This window comes from Erpetoichthys calabaricus, chromosome 5 (genome assembly GCF_900747795.2).
Source record: "Erpetoichthys calabaricus chromosome 5, fErpCal1.3, whole genome shotgun sequence".
NCBI classification, from domain to species: Eukaryota; Metazoa; Chordata; class Cladistia; order Polypteriformes; family Polypteridae; genus Erpetoichthys; species Erpetoichthys calabaricus.
This window is the reverse complement of record NC_041398.2, coordinates 80,749,219-80,767,096: the sequence shown is the minus strand read 5'-3', so window position 1 is coordinate 80,767,096 and position 17,878 is coordinate 80,749,219. Positions and strand designations below refer to the sequence as shown.

Genomic DNA, 17,878 nt, shown 5'->3' with positions numbered 1-17,878 from the left:
TTAGTTATCAGTCTTTCTCACCTTTGAGGCTATAGTGCATATCTGAATCCTTGTTGGCCTGCATGGCATTGGTGGGTACACATTTTGTCTTGAAGTCCACTGTTGGTCTTCAGAAATAAATGATGGACCATATTTGCTATAAGTAATTTTAGTTTGTCAGTGTTTTGTATAGGAGAACTGTTAATCAATCACTAATTAGTTAATTAGTATGTTAATCAATTTACGATGGTCTTGAATTGAAATGAAATGTAGAGTCAGTGACTCTGGTGTGAATGATTACCAAATGTTTTGTTCAAAGCTTCTGTAGCTGTCCAACCCATTGAAATAAAAACACTAGAGGAAGAAGAAGTGATTATAACAGACAGAGAGTTTGTGCCCAACGCTCAGCCTGCTGATGAAGAAACCATCTTGCAAGGTAAGGTGCTTTGTGTAAGCAGTGACGTGCGGTGAGGTTCATGGCTGGTGAGGCACTGAGTCCTTCAGAGTCAGATTTACAAATAAATGAACCCAAAAGAGTAGCTTATTCACAATTCAATTGGCAGCCATAATGCACATTGACTGCTCGTCATGTTTCATATCTCATCAGCATTCTTTACACCCAGATAGGTAAGGTACATATCTGGCTAAGAAAGAACGTTACATTTATAGTGGCGAGAGAGCGCATCTGCTCTGCACCCTCCATGTGTTCTAAATTTGCCATTGCAATTTCACAATTCACACTCATTCAATACAAATGAAAGTATAGAGTGGTATACAAAAAACAGATTTCAATTTTGACCTTAACTGAAATATTTAGTTGTTTTTAAAAGCCTTTAATTCTGATGCTTTAATCAATTTTAATACAGACTGTTCAACAAAGTGATAACAAGAAAGACAAAAGAATATTTTATTTAGGGTTAAAAATTTAGTTTTTAAATATTGGATTGTTTTTTTCTTAGTTTGATCCTATTTTTTACAAAATTGAAAACCATTTATGGTCTCACCTTCATTTGTAAATGAAGTCCATGCGCCTATCCTTCTCCACGAAAATTTCTGTCACTTTCTGGTAAAAGTCTTCCTTATTTTCCTTTAGTTTTAAAAGTCTTAATCTTTCATTTTGGCAGTCAGTCGGAACAAAAAATTAAAATAAATGGACCTCTGCAGTGCACTTGACTTTCTGATATCGCTAACTTATTGGCGTCTAGAGCCTCTGCGTAGAACAGCTGCAACAAGCACCTGTTGGGCTCACATGCACCCCCTTCAGGCCGGCATGGTACTGTCTGCCTCACGTTGTGCCTTTTCACTGTGGTTTTATGTCTGATCAGCAAGACTAAATATGTCACACACGTTCATTAAAGATATTAGCCAGACTGTGAAAAGTCAGGGTGTATAATAAACGTGCCTGCAAACATTATATTGGTGACATACAGAGAGACAGCAACAGACAAGCGCCAATTACAACCATCAAACCAGTGTGTGAGGGAGAGCGCAGTCCAAGGTGAATGCTGCACCTTGCATTTCTCCTCTGTATTTGAACAGGACTTACAGACAACTTTCATTAGCTCTGAAGTATGTTAATAAGGAAACTAACTAGAAAAAGCATGGATCAGCCTTTCAATTCTTAGACTGTCGGGTATCAAGAGTTTTCCTAGGGTGGTTGAACTAAAAACTTGCTGTTTTCTGGAACTCTCAAATTTGTGGTGGACCATAATTGGATATTCTAAAGCAAAAACCATACCATAATATAACATTCTCAAACTCACTTAATCTTGCTCAGGGTCTATTCTGGCAGCACAAGGGACTAAATAGAGCTGGAGAGGGCACTTCTGACACACCCAACCATGCTCAAACCTTTACAGGGAAAATGTGGACTTACCAGTCAATCTTACACATGCTTTTTGGCGAATGTGGGTGGAAAACATAGAAGGAATCTTCATATTCCACAAAGTCAATGACCAGGCTTGGTGTTCAAACCCACGATTCTGGATCCATAAAGTGGCATTGCTAGAGAACTCTACATGTACTGGTTTCTCCTGGATCATGATTTCAAGGTTTTCCTATATGTTTGTCTCTGCGTTTCAGATGTCACAGATGCTGCTGCCCAGGTTTCATCAACTGCTGATGAGGTCATGCTAAAAGAAGAGGAATCTGCCGAGAACTCAACAGAAATACTGGAAGAAACTGCTCAGGAATTTGAAGGTTTGCATGGATATAATTGAAAAAAACATAACTTTAGCTAAGAGCTTCATAAACTTTCTGAACATTAAATATTATTGTAGGCCTTGGTGGAGTGTCTTTTAATTTGTGGGCATACACCAACACTCACTAATACTAGTTCACCTTAGATTTTCTGGCAAAGACACATGTGAACAAAAAGTCAGTGTAGCTTCATTATGTAAACAAAGACTCAAAGTAATATTTTTGAGATGTGTAGGCTGTGCTTGATCTTTAGAACAGTTCAACATAAGGTTTACTGTTACACTGTCCTTCTCACCATTGTAAAACCTCTATATTCAACACAGAAGCTCTAAACCTGAACAAGACATCAGTGTATGCCCTAACACAAGCTGTCATGTTCAGCCACACCAGGTTACTTTATATCTGCCTAACTACTGAGTTCTAAGACTTTGGACTGTGGAAGGAAAGGGCACATGCACACCAAAAGCTAGAGGCATGGCAATCCTAGTCAGGTACTGAGATTAAAACTGTGTAAGATTTCAGCACAATCTGATGCCAGTTCTCAGATGCTTATGTGAAAAGATTATTCAAGTAGACATTGGCAGACCTACATTTTTGGGGCCTTGAATCTTGAACTGTTAAGGGGACCCATTCGTAAGCAACAAGGTCTGGATGACCACTGTTCATAAAAACAATAGGCTTAGACTAATCTAACACTATTTCGCCTTTATTACTTACCTTATTTTTCTAAAAATAATATTTATGTTTGAGTATGGGTACTTAAAATATTGTATCCTTATGAAAACTTTATTGAAATAGATTCTTGTCCAGATTGCTATAACGAGTGCTAAGACATGGAAAAGGCAAATGCAAGGCTAATATGATTTACATACCTTTTTAACAGCTCCCATTTTTGTTACAGCACTTCATTTACTGTTTGTTTCAACTGAAGAAGATATTTTTATTACCTTTTAAATTTTACTGTATTTTAATTGTAGATAGTTAAAATTATTATTTATTTTAATAGTTTTACATTTTAGTATATTTTAAGGTTTTATAAGATTCATGTAAATAAAAAGTTACCAAAGTGTTGTCCTTTGCAATGGTCACAAGCAATAAAATATGCTTACATTTTTTCGATTACGGCTAGCCTAAGATAAATAATTTTAGTACTATTTTTAATTTCTGTCATAAATGTTAATAGCATTTAAATTATTTATAATTATTTTATATTAAATATATTTAGAATAAAACATCCTTAATTTAAATGTCTTTTTTGTTTACAGCTAGCCTATATAATACTTTAATAACCTTCTAATATTTTTACTTTTAACTTCTGTTTTGTTTTAAATAAAACTAAATTATTGATTTTATTTTTTAAAAGCCCCTCCTCATACAGTAGACATCCAAAATTTTTAAGCAATCTGGACAAAAGTTGCTTCTGGGGCCCTGAAGCTTTAGCTTCATTAGTCTTATAGTAGATCCGACCGTGCAAGTAGTAGGGGAAGGGAAGAGAGATTGGCTTCTTCACTGATTCATTACTTTGTGCTACTAAAAACCATAAAATAGATTACTGAAATAGCCTTCAATAAAGGAATGTTCAGTAATCCCTTAGTAATAACACTTCCTTCCCAAACTTAATTTATTCTTTTAAATTGTCTTGGAAGGCAGGAATATGACGTGGTGGCTATGGCCTTGGACTTCCCGTGGCTGATGGTTCAACTCCTACCTTTGACTCACTGTGAGACCCTGGTCAAGTCACCTGCCTGTACTCCAAGTTAAAAAATATCTGATACCAGTTAATGTATCCTAAACCTTATAGGTTGCCTTGGATACAGGTGTCACTTAAAAATGAAAAAATTATACATTTTTACATGCATGTCTAACCAAAATGCTCTTCAGCGCCATGATCAGAAAGTAGGTGAACAGTACCAACTGGCATAGAATTACACGGGTGGCATATAGCATGGGAAAGACCTGAGCCATATCTACACCAGCAAGGAAAGAGCAGCTTGGCATGCCAATGTGGGAAGGCAGTGGGCTTCAATGTTCACACATTGAAACAAATCAAGTAATCTGGGTTACCGTATAACATTTTCAGCTTGTATTGTACATTACAAAGCAACTCATTTAGCTTTCAGTAAAAAGAAAGCAAACAAATTTAAAATAACTGCAAACATTGGCATTGACTTCTTGGAGTTGGGGGTCCATGAGCTTATTAGGGATAAGCAGTTGCACCATTATAGCACAAGTCTTTACTGCTTTCATAAAACTGTTTAACAACTAAAAATGTAAGTCCGTGACTTTAATATTGCAGAAGATGTTGTTTTAATTCTGTTATATGCTATTTGTGTAATGTGTCGTTGATTACCATGCAGAAACAAACAAATTATGCTTATTTTACAGAATGTCTTTCTATTGTGGCTATGGTCTCCAAGCATAGAGGTTCACTGCAGTTGTTCACAAATATTGCTTACAGTTGGTGCATATGTAGGTTAGGTAGCCTGCTCATCATAAATCTACAATGAGGAGTTAAATTTCGGTGGCTTAGCTAATGACTACATAATACCCTGACAGTAAAAGTGTGACAAGTAGAGGGATGAAGTCCTAGGAGGGAGACAGAGAAAGAGAGAAAAACAATGCGCCAAAAGTGACAGCACACAACGTCACTTCAAGTAGAAGGCTACCACAATTATTCTGAAAAAAATACAGTGAATACAGAGAGGGAGTGTAATATTACCTAGTGAGGCAGCTACACTAATTAGTGCCAGTGATGCTTCACAGCTCCATTGCCCCGAGTTCCATCACTGACTTAGTCACTGTGTTGAGTTTGTATGTTTCCAGCATGAGTTTTTCAAGACTATTACACAGATTACACAGTATAAAAAGAGTAAAAGTGTCGGATATGTACCCTGTGATGGACCATCATCTTGTGTTGAGGGTTTTCATGATCTTGATCCCAGTAACACTGGGTTTGTTATGACTTTTGTTCTTTATTATTTTTTGTTTGTTTTGGTTTTTTCCAACTCCTTTTCAGGTTTTTCTGAGGCCTTGAATTCATTTCTCTGTTTGTTTTATTGGATTCAGCCAGATTAGCAGATTTGCGTTGTCCCATGAAGCCATTTTGTTTTTCGTGAACACTGCTATTTTGTGCAGGTTTGTTGTGATAGTTGCCAGGGTATTAGTATGGGTGATACACTCTAGTGTGATATTCAGAGTTAAAGGTGCGGGTGTGACAGTCTGGGTCTGCTCCACCCTCCCTGAATGCTTCTGGATGTCTTTTGAACCCGGAATCATCGATAACATACCCAAAGATGAGCTGCAACAAGTGAGGACACACAGTCAGCAAGGGGTTGGTGCACGTGCTTATTGTTTTATTTAACAAAACAAAGTGTCCTAAAATGTAGTTCAAAAATCTTCAATAAATAAATATTTCCATAAAATATGTGAGTTAAAATTTAATAAATACATTAAAAATAAAACTAGAATAAAACCACATAGTAATCAGGTCCTCTCTTTTCTTCAACCTTCAATCTGAGCTCATCACGTCCACTACTCCCTTATCTCCCAAGCTCACCCAACAGATTGCACAGAAAGCAGAGACACCAGCAGCTGCGTCCTCACTTCCAACTCCTGTCTTGGTTGCCTCCGTCGGCATCTGCCACACCGCTCTCAGCCAGCTCTCCTCCCATCTTACCCCATGCACTCTTAGCATCTTCTGGAACCCTAGGAAGGATTCCACGACCATCCTACCCTCTACTCCAGAAGTTCAGCAGGGAACAATCAACCCCATGGAGTGCCGATCACTCACTATTCTGCAGGACGACCGACTGCTCTGCCTTTTCTTCCTCAAACTATCTCAGACACCCAATACTGTGCTTACTCACAGTTCTATTATTTGCCTCTGTTTTTCCTGTCTTGCACCTGAGCTCCCTTTTAAAAGTCTATAGGATGCAGGTGTGGCAATCAAGGCTCCAGCGCCAATGAGGGAAAAGGTCAATCCCATACATGCTCATGTGGATGCGGGAACACCCTTCCCCATACCTGCCACTGGAGCTGCTACACCACACTACCTGCACCCCGTCCAATAACGCGAGTGTATTATGTATTCATTTAAAATGCACATGCCACAAACCTGCTATCTCGCAACTGGTGGGTGAGACTTTTGTACAAGGCTGGATTAAGACCCCCACACGCCCCTGGGTGACTACAAAGAGCTCCTTAACATAGAGTTGATCCTACTTTTGACTAATAATTTCTTCAAGCAGACACATGCTGATTTCATCCAGCTTTGTCATCCTTGGTGAATTTGGCTCATGGTGACTCAGTTGTTTCATTATGCAGGGCTGTGGGGAGCCCCTATCATTGCATCGAGGAGCGGGTGTCTTGGTTATTTCGCTCTGTGTGCAGTGAGTCACAGGGAGTGGATTGCAAGATGAAAAAGCCGCCCCTGCTTCCTGATTGTCTGAGTTTACAGATAAAACTTAAAAAGAAAAAACAAAGTGTTCGTGAGTGTGTTTGTGTGTTCTAAAAGTTTTCCAACCAATTTCTGTTCTCCATGACTTGGATTTAGGGTTTCATTTTGTCTTTGATGGTTAGTATGTTAGTTTCAACCTTTGGTTCCCTTTATGACTCCTCATATCTCCTGATCCCTTACTTCAGGTCTTACAACTCTGTGTTTCCTCCTGAAGCACAACATGTATTTGCATTGCTTCCTTGTGGCCTCTGCATAGTCTAAGAATTTTTTAAACATACAAATAACTCTGCACACACATCATTAAAAAATATTCATGGTGTTAGATAATTCTGTAAATGGACACTGTAAGCAAGAAAAGAATTATGCAATTGTTCAGCAGAATTTCCCCTTGGTTATGAAATGGGCAGGAATGATACCCCACAGTTGTGTTTACTATAAGTAAGTCAATTGAAGGCAAGCATAGCAGACAGAGTTTTTTTTCTTTCGTTTCAGCAGTCATTTCCAGGCTCTTCTAAGTGGCCAAGAGATCACTAACAAAGCCCTCTTTTGTAGAATCCACAGGTGTAGCTGAAAATTCTGTCTCAGAAATACAAGAGGAAGAATCTGTCAAGAAACAAGAAAGTCCTACAGATGGCCATGCAGAAGTTGCCCAGGAGCATCAAGGTTTGTCTAGTGGTTATTAAAGCAGTACCTCATTATTCCCCCTCTGCCCCCGAGTTAGAGCTGGGCATGAAAGTGGACCATGCTAAAACGAGAACAAGCTTTTGAATTTAAGACCCGCCTCCTCCCTTTTCTATTGGTCAAGAGTCCTGCCCAGTAACTAGTCATTCATTAGCATTGGTGCTTCACATGATATCAACATTGCAGAGTGGGGTCTGAGAAAGAAGTACAGTTAGTGAGTAACATTTAAAAACAGTGAGTGAAAATGTGGCTTGTATTTGTGTATATGAGATGCTTCAACAGACAGAAAGTTAATTTCCCTGCTGTTCGAGACCAGCAGGAGAGGTGGGTCTTTACTTCAAAAGCTCAGTCCCATCAGGAAGAAGATTTTCTGGAATTGAAATGCAAAATTATGAGAACTCTTAAACTGGCTTGTTGTTAGTGACTATACTTAAGATGAAAAAGAACACTGTACAGGGCTAGGACAGGAATTGGCTGCAGCCCTTGTCGCCATTCATATCTGCATCTGGTATTACAAAACATTTTAATGCAGTTGTTACATAATGAGAAGGTAGAGGAAATATAAAGGACAGACATTTTTTATATTTGTAGTTTTTAGCACCTTGGGATCATAATTTACACTCCAGTACATTATGAAATTCTGATAAGTAAGTAGGGCCTAGGTCAGAAGTTCTCAACCATTTTCCTTGATGCACCACCCCCAGGAATTGAAATGTTTAGAAGTACCATATATATTTTTTTCGGTCTTAAATTATTAAGTACTGAACTCTAATTAGGTAAATCTAAATATAATATTTCTTTATGCACTGACAAACCCCAAAAATGGTATTAGGGGATGTTTAAATAAGCTATCAGTGATTGTTTTTGGTGTATTTTTACTTATGTACATCTAATGTTTTTTTTAATAAATTATTTTTTAATGTATGAAAATTGCATGGTTTAATATTGAATAAAAATGAGAAAGTCTGACATTTTCATACTTTCATTTACAAAACATATACAATATGGAGATTTATTTTCATGGGAGATTCCCCCGACCAGGCTAACAACAAAAGATTGGGGTTTATTGGCTTTTGGTATATAAACATGATAATGATTTGATCATCACGGACTACCTGATTTATCTTACCACGTGCACATATTAATTACATTCTCTTACAGTTTCCGTCTTTTAACTAAAAACTAAACACTGCTTAAAGTCAATACAAAAAAATGCAAACATAATTATGTCATTGCCATGTAGTAGTGAATACCAAGATAATTCCTGACATTTTCTTTTATACATACTCTTTTTAAATCTGCTTTAGTAACAGTACCTTTTCACATCAGGTCTCTCAGAACATCACTTTGTTAGGTTTGTGAGATTTGCTGTTGTTCATGAGTTTATGGACGAGACATTAGCTGGACAATAACGCTTACGCAAGAGTAATATTTAATGGAAAAGGTCAAATAGCAAATTTCAAATATCAGAAACTTCTAATTAGATATTTTTGCCTGACTACCTCTGACTCACTAAAATTATGTAAATGAAGGCTATCTATCGCTTGATCCTGTGCATGTATGCTAAGAGATGCTCTAGGGTTTGGAGTGCTGTCCTTTTTATTTTGTACTTCATATATTCCATGTATTTATCCCTCCCTCCCTTATGTTTATTGATGTATCTTAATAAATCCTATCTTTTTGTATAGCCTGGCCTTCAAGGTGTTTCCTGAGTAAGTAGGTTACTAGAGAGTGTCACATGTTATTTACACCACCTATGCAACAACTGACAAAAATGTATGCATGCAATTCTAGGTTTGTAGTATAGATAGATAGATAGATAGATAGATAGATAGATAGATAGATAGATAGATAGATAGATAGATAGATAGAGGGTAAATGTGGCTTTTTACAGAAGCTCTTTAAATAAATAAATATATAAATGGGTAGATAAGTAAGTAATTAAGTAAGTAAGTAAGTAAGTAAGTAAGTAAGTAAGTAAGTAAGTAAGTAAGTAAGTAAATAAATATACACACACTTTGGTCTGAATAAAGGAAAAAATTAAAAAGAAATAAAATACCTCTGACTTGGCTTTCACAGTCACAGTGAGATATTATGCAGACATATTGTTATTGGTATACAGGAGCCCCAGTAGCGTTTCTTGACACACTTCTGCTGAATAATATGTTGACTGAAAGTTCTCAGTGTTAGTGTGTCAGAGGATGTGTGGCAGTGTTCATAATGGAACTCAGTTTTGCTTTCTCTCCTTCATTACTACCTCCAGGGGGTCCAGAGTGGGTCCTATAACTGAGCTTTCCCTGTTAATTAGCTTGTTGATTCGGTGGGCCTCTCTTGAAGTGATGTTATCAGTCCAGCACACCACAGTGTAGAAAGTCCCACTGGCTTTCACAGAGTTATAGAAGATGTAAAGGATGTCACTTCATACATTAAAGGAATGCAGTCTCTTAAGTAAAAAGAGCCTTCTCTGCCCTTTCTTAAAATGTTCCTCTGTGTTCTGAGACCAGTCCAAACTGCCATTAATATAGATCCCAATTCTATGTAGGAGTGGACCACCTCTACATCCACTCCCTGAATAGAAATCAGACATAGAGGCTCTTTGCGGAGTCCAAAGTCAATAATCAGTTCCGTTTGCTTACAATAGAGGGGTGTAATATAAAGTAGAAGTGGATTTTTTCTTTACTTGTTTATTTGTTTACTGTGGTTCAGGCAAAATACTTGTGAGTGATTTCATTGATGTCACAATGAAGACATTGATTTAAATCCCTTGGCTTTTAATGTTGAGGGAGTAAATTAAGAATTCTTTTCAGCTGCTGAAACAGACACTGAAGAGAAAAAAGTCGCATATGAGGAAGAAAGCATAACACAAGCGGTGGCCGAGGATGTAGCTCTGGGTGAAAGTCAGTGATATTTTGTTTAAAATTATCTTTTTTTTTTAATGAAAAATAGCTGTCCTGAAATCCAGTCTCTGTGGTAAGACTAATTCTTTAGGTAGCTTTACTTTGAAATTCTAGTATTGTTAAAAGCAAATTAACTTCATTTTTCCAGCCATGACATGAACTGTAGATTGTTGATCAGTTGTATGTGCCCACTTTCATCACTGTTTAGTCTGTTCTTTCAATTTGTCATTTTCGTCCCAATCAAAAACATTTGAATCTGGCACAGATAAAATAAGGTTAAGTGTTTAGCTGCATTTTTGAGTGCTCTGCTACATGCTGGTTTCCTATTCAAGAATTAGTTTCTGCCTTGCATCCAAAGCCCTGGAACAACAACCTTGATATTGTTACAGAAAGAACTGAAGCCTGACGATATCAGACCCACCTTGTCACCTGCATACATATCCACATTCACTCATATAGTTATGTCATGTCATCTTCTAGCTCACTTTAGACCAAGGGTACCAGCATTGGGGGCTGGAGCCTATCCAAGCTGGCATAGATTGCAAGGCCGGAACAAACCCTGAACAAGGTGCCAGTCCATCACAGGGCGAACACACACTCACACCCACTACACACATACTGTAGGTATAATCTAGTGTCACCAGTTCACCTAACCTGCATGTCTTTGGACAGTGAGAGGAAACCAGAGCATGCAGAGGAAACTCACGCAGACACGGGGAGAACATGCAGATTCTGCACAGGGAGGAGCAAGACACAAACCCTATGCCACCATGCTGCTTTCACTCAAATCATTTTGTACATAAAGTATATCTTTATAGATGAGGGAAGAAGTCAAAATATTGAGAGAAAACCTAAGGAGACACTGGGATAAATCCACGTGGACAGTGACTGGACTGTCCCTAGAACTGTGAAGTAGCAGCACTAAATGGTGTGCTGTTGTGCCACCTGCATATATTGCATGACAGTTTGACATCAAATTAAGAACTTCCCTGCCCTAATAGTTCTACTACTATAGTGTTTGATATTTCAATACTACATATAATACTTTTTGTTGATCAAGTAATTTAGGGCAGATTTTTTTTCATGCATTAAAATTTGATATGGATTGCATCATTGGAGTAGCCCAAAGAAATGATAAGTTATTGAATTATAGCATTCTTCCTGTGACAAGGCACTAGTTTTTCACCATGTCTAATCTAAAACTTCATTATTTAAACTAAATGTACGTTATGTTCTACTACAGAATGATTTCCATTTTGAATTATGATGACTTCAAGATTTAAAAAGGGGCATATTGGAAGAATATGTCCTGTGTTGTTAAGAATGATGTAAAATATTCTCCTTAGATATTCAGTAAATGGTGTTTATAGAACTAGTAGTGTCCACAGCAGAGTAAATCATGGGCACCAACTTCTGTGTCCTATCAATTATTGTCTTCTTATTGGCTCTGTCATTATAAGTAAATTGCTAGATGTAACATGTCACCCTCACATCATTCCAGTGACTTACCGTCATGATTATAGACTGTGCGTATCTAAATATGCAACCATCCATTATCAAATGTGATTAATCCAATTTGGAGTATGGAAGGGCAGGAGAATATACAGGCAACATTGACCATAGGAGCGGCATGGTGACCCAGTGGTAATGCTGCTGCCTCGCAGTAAGGAGACCAGGGTTCATGTCCCAGGTCCTCCCTGCTTGGAGTTTGCATGTTCTCCACGAATCTGCGTGGGTTTTCTCGGGGTGCTGCAGTTTTCTCCCATTCCAAAGACATGCAAGTTAGGTGAACTTATGACATTAAATTGGCCCTATTGGGTGTTTGGTGTGTTTGTGTGTGTGTTCTCCCTGTGATGGAATGGAGCCCTGTGATAGCTGGGAAAGGCTCCAGCTCCAACCCCCACCCCTTCACGACCCTGGTCTGGATTTAGCAGGTTAGAAAATGATATGACATAACATTGGTCACAAGGCAGAAACAAACTGTGGGCAGACCGCCAGTCTGTCACAAAAGGCCCACTCGCATGTACCCAGACTTAATAACACGAGGCCAGTTTATTCCTAGTACCACCAAGACTTTATGGATAGCTCTGTAAGAAGTCTATGCATTGGTGTTAAATTCCATTTTATGATGTAAGAGATCTGATTCTTGTTTTTCTTTTCAGGAGCCTAAATTGACTTGACGACATCCTGAAGAAGCAGAATTTATAGTAGAAAACCACAGTGCCTTCCTTCATTTTACTCTCCATGTACATTGCAGGCTTGACATGTAATCACAAAGAGATGAAATTAACTAGATTCATTAACATTTGCTACAACCAATCAATGTGCTTAAAGGCATTCAGAACAAAAGTAACTCAAACTTGTTAACTCCAGTGCAGAGTCAAGGGGAGCCAAAGCCTGTCCTAACAGCCCTGATACATTTCTAATACTACTCAAAACTTTCCTTGGTGTTAGTTTTTAGATAAAATACCCTTTCCCTTAAAGTTGTTTCAAGTAACATTTGTCTTATGAACTGTTAAACAGATTGTGAAACTGCTGCATCTGTCGTTCATGACTTAGGGCAATGTGCAGTATGATTTGAATTCTTTTACATGCTTCTCATAAGGTCTGTCCTAATGATATTAAATGCCGGGACACCTTTGGTCTGAGTTGTGAACCCAAAAGCAATCTAGTTTTATCTACCGAGTAACTAGGGGCTCAGAATTCCACATTTATTTTGCTATTCTGACATTTTATATTCAGATGTTAAATATGCACCATGGTGGTGAGGAGGACAGGAGTTAGCTCTACTGCCTCACTGTCCCTGGAGAGTGGGTTCACGTTTTAGTCAGATCAACCCCTATGTGGAGTTTTCATATCAATTCATTTCCTGCTGTAGGAACACCCACATCCATACAAAAAGGATGGATGTACAAGGATGAAAATGGCCTCCATATTAATAAATAGTGAATGACGTGGTTGACAGATTAGTTTTAGATATACCATAAGTATGACTAAGATACATGCATCCTTCTTTTTGTCACCGGATAAGATGATATATTTATATTTTGGTGTGAAAACCAACATGTTACTTTTGTGTTAATGAAATCCACAGACTCTTTTTCTGGTCTTACTTGTGTTTGTTGTTTACAGAAAGATGTTTTTTTTTTTTACATTTCTGCAGTTAAATTTTGTTGCATAAAGATGTTATCAAATCTCTGATCATAATGGTGTCTTTATGGGGACTGATTTAAGGTATACACCAGGAAAAGATTTAGAGGCCATGCAATGGCTTACATGCTTATATTTTTCTCCAATACCCAGGAAGGCAATACCTGGAAAGAGATTCATAATTCTGCATGCACTAAATCAACATATATTTTTGGTTTATTAGTTTTAGTTGTAGCATATATATTACGGTTCACAGCATATATATTATGGTTCCTTTCTCCACTGGATTGGCCATTATCCTACTGACTACGCCAATCTGTAACAAAAATTATGACCTCAGAAATGTAAAAAAGGTTGGGAATCTAGGAAGAAGTTGTGAATGGGACTGGGAGACCGAAAAACACTAAAACAAAGTTTAGAGACAGAACAGAGTTAAATACCAGGACCAGGACATCAAAGACAAAAACAACACACTAGAACTTCTTGGGAAATAATAAAAGAAGACTCTCAAAATTTTTGAAAAAAGCAACTACAAGTCCAGAAATTTGGACAATGAATGATGAACAGTGACAACTTTATTACTGTCGTACCAGTGACGTCACTTGTTATGACCACTCATGTCACATGGTACCATAGAGACTACACGCAAAGCAGTGCAAAGTGGCGGCACCCATAAGGACAACAAATGATGGCACACGAAGACTCCAAATAACTTTAAAATACTGATACCTCAAGATAAGAAATCTAATTACAAACATGAACTCCGCATATATGCCTAAAAAGAACAAGAAAATCATAGAAATTTATAACTGTTCATATTCATGGCAGCAGGAAACCCTATTTATTGCCTTTTTGGCAAAACAGTAAATTGTTTGCAGCAGAACTACTGCTGACAAAATCAGGGGTCAGTTCATTGAAAACACAGAGGGTTGTGATAGTTATAATCCTTTATCTTATGGTTTCCAGAAGGGGACGCAGCATGTGGTACACTACAAGCAGGGTTATGGATCTCCTTCTTGGTCTTTAATGCCCTCTGTTGGATGAGAAGGCTTGTATCTAAAGGGCTGGGCAGCCTCCAGATCATTCTCTGGCGGCTCCTTATAATCAGTACTTGTAAAGACAGCAGCATTATCACATACATAACCGTGTAGTTTAAGATGCTGAATCAAAGTTGGAGGGGAACAATTAAAAATATGCTAATAATGTATTAAGTGTAATGTCCCCAACTTTTAAACACCTGGACTATTTCACATAATTTTTTTCTTCCAGAATTTTAGCCTCTTTTATATGTAGCTTAGTTTATAATAATGCCTAATGTATAAGAATGCTTTAGTTGAAAACTGCTGGCTACCAGTGTTGTTCTTTCCTCCATTTTAACTTTATATTGTCTTTCCCACTTTTCACTGTTTATATCTTAGCATTTCTCAGATGTTCATTTACAATGTCCCAGGGTGGGCGAACATTCTGAAAACATAACAGTTATTCCTAATTACCTCATGTTTCTTGTTTTCTCTTTCAGCGTGTGTTTTAAAAGTGTGAAGCAAAGAATTCTTATTCTCAGACAATCTGTACATGTTGTGTAAGTTTTTTGTAGCTATAAATTGGGCCAATTTAAAATGTGAGTTAACCACAGTCACTTTATTTAATGGCATTAGGTATAAGAACAGAATGTGAGCTTCTGTTCACTTATCAGGGACAGTGCATGTGTTAGGTGGAGGTCTGGTCTTCACAGTATGGTTTACAATCAAGATGTCAGCCGAGAGGCTGAAACAAAGGCTTTGGTCCAAGTAAAAAAAGACTCAGGATTTCTGGTCAAAATTAAAATAATGTTCCAATGGAAGGTTTACACTTTTCACTCTACCTCACAAATGAAATGGAGTATTTTCCCAAAATCAGATATAATATTAGCTTTGCATGTTGTAAGATATTATCTGGTTAGATGGCTAAATATTCATATGCATCCTTTGTTTTAGAACATATTAAAAATAGTAATCTTATTTAGGTAGTAAATTGTGGATGAGAAAGAAAAAAATTCAACATAAGAAGATATCAAACATATATTGAATCGTGTCCAATGAAAAAGTGTGCTGCTGCTAAATAGTTGTATTGATTAAAATAATGGAAATAAAATAATTCTGTGAAGCCAGAGTAGACACTGTGTCTCTTTAATTACTAAGTTGAATTGAATCAGGCCATGTTAGTTTCCATTTGCATCTTGGGGGAAGATCCATCCATTATGAAATTAGCTTGTGGGGGTTATGGTAGACCAGGGTTATCTGCATGATTCTAATTGTAATTCTTACAAACATTTTTTGGACTGGCCTGCTTTTCCATCCTTGTTGATGGTAGCAGAGATATGTAAACACATTGGTCCCAAATTCCTGCTGGCACTGAGAAAAGAAAGTCAGTTCAGCAAGGTTCTGGGATTATGTCTGAGAATGGGCTTACAAAGCAGAATGGATCTCCAGTGGACTGTTGTTGTTTTCCATAGGTGTTAGCAATGTGCTGAATTCATAAAGATCCAGCAAATGACACAGAGGTCATACATTGTTAAATGTCAACAAATCAAGAACAGACATAGGGAAAGATTAAAGGTATCAACCCAAAAGCAAGTTAGCTACACTAATACAGTGCCAGCATCACAGTTGCAGTTTCCTTGCCTCTATCTATCTATCTATCTATCTATCTATCTATCTATCTATCTATCTATCTATCTATCTATCTATCTATCTATGTAAAAAAATCCCCAAAAAAATCTAACCATCTAAAAAATAAGCAGCAGGCAGAAAAAGGTTTGGGGGTGGCCACCCCGTATACTGAAAAATCAGCAGAATAAAAGAAACATGTCTTTACAGAAGCAGAGTTCACAACTGAACTGACTAACAGGTTGATTCTGGCTTATAAATATGGTGGATTAAAGGAAGAGGTGGAATCAGGGCGACCGGAACAGGTGCTGATGTGGCAGGAAGATGGATTCTGGGTACTGGAAATGATGTCATCAGGAGTTCTCCGAAGTGACTTCAACAGTTGGTGGACCAGTAGTGATGTCATTGGGAGGCAGGGTCTTTGGCTGAACTGCAGAGGAACAAGAGGATCAGGTGAGAATGCCAACCCCTGGTCTGGCTGACAAATAACACTATTTGAGCCTGTAAACTGACCCCCCATATGCATGTGTGTGACATGCCTTCCCCCAACCCCCAAACCCAGCCCAGACACGTTGGGTTGGGCAGGCCAAACTGAGAGGTGCATTGACCTGGAGAGAACACAGACGATAAAGGACAGAAAATTTATAAGACTGGACGTCTAAAAACCAACAAGTGACACGTGGGTTAGACTCCTTGTGCCCTGCCATCCACTGTAGAGCGGCATGATCAGTGACCAGGGTAAGCTCATGGCCCAAGAGGTAGTATCTCAGTTGTATTGCTGCCCATTTGATTGCCAAGGCCTCCCTTTCCATTGCCACATACCTAGTTTCCCAGTCCAGCAGTTTCTGGCTCAGGAACATGATGGGGTGTTTGATACCGTTGACGCTTTGGCTCAGCATGGCACTGAGTTCTGTGTCCGAAGTGTCAGTCTGGGGGATAAAAGGTAGAGAAAAGTTAGGTGCCCTTAGAACAGGTCCTGCTTTAGGTCACTAAATGCATCTTCTGCACTAGTATCCCATACCATGTTGTTAGGGGCCTGTTTCTTTGTTAAATCAGTCAAAGGCACCACTGTCTCAGGGAACTGGGGTACAAACCAGCGGTAGTACCCAGCCAAACCAAGAAAGACTTGGACCTGCAGCTTGGTTTTTGTGTGGGGCCTCTTCAATATGGCATCTACTTTGGAATGCTAAGGTTTGACTGAACCACCACCCACCAGGTAGCCTAAATACTTGGCCTCGCGTAATCCAATGAAACATTTCTTAGGATGGATACAAAGTCTGGCTTTTCCAAGTGTCTGGAGCACAGCTTGAACCTACTCTAGGTGTTTCATCCAGGTGTCAGAATAGATGACCAAGTCATCCAAGTAGGCGGCACTATAGTAATTGTGGGGCCATAGCACTTTATCCACCAGACGCTGGAAGGTGGTAGGTGCCCCATGCAATCCAAATGGAAGAACCCGATAGCGACAATTTCCATTAGGGGTGCTGAACTCTGTTTTGGCCTTCACAAAGTCCGTTAAATGAGCCTACCAGTACCTCTTTGTCATGTTAAGAGTGGTCAAGTACTTTGCCTTTCCGAGTCACTTGAGGAGGAAGACTTTGGGTAAAAATGTTATCAACAGCTACTCACTAAAAATGACCTGAGTGTGTGTTGCCAGTTTGCCAAAATCCGTAGGAATTATTCTCAATTTTCAAACTGAAAAAAAGTTCTAAAAGAAAGATAAGTCAAAAGTGGAACGTTTTTACCATTGTGCATTCTATTATGCCTGCAGGTGAAGCTACTGCTGTATCTCAAAGTAAATGCCCCATACTGTCAATCAGGTATTTGAATATGTTTGCTGCATTAGAGCTTGGATAAGTTGGCATCACTGA

The 17,878-nt window shown here is 38.3% G+C and overlaps 1 protein-coding gene across 2 annotated transcripts in view; it reads left to right on the top strand.

Annotated features, from left to right (window-relative positions):
* The window catches only part of mgarpa (mitochondria localized glutamic acid rich protein a), a 67,812-nt gene extending 52,299 nt beyond the window's left edge, over positions 1-15,513 (top strand). For both annotated transcript variants that reach the window (XM_051928247.1, XM_051928245.1), the window contains 6 exons: positions 299-415; positions 2,062-2,178; positions 7,187-7,297; positions 10,123-10,212; positions 12,375-13,278; positions 13,376-15,513. In XM_051928247.1, the coding sequence (XP_051784207.1) occupies positions 299-415; positions 2,062-2,178; positions 7,187-7,297; positions 10,123-10,212; positions 12,375-12,382 (443 nt within the window). In that variant the 3' untranslated portion in view covers positions 12,383-13,278; positions 13,376-15,513. The remainder of the gene's footprint in view (positions 1-298; positions 416-2,061; positions 2,179-7,186; positions 7,298-10,122; positions 10,213-12,374; positions 13,279-13,375) is intronic.
* Positions 15,514-17,878: the final 2,365 nt, after the last annotated feature.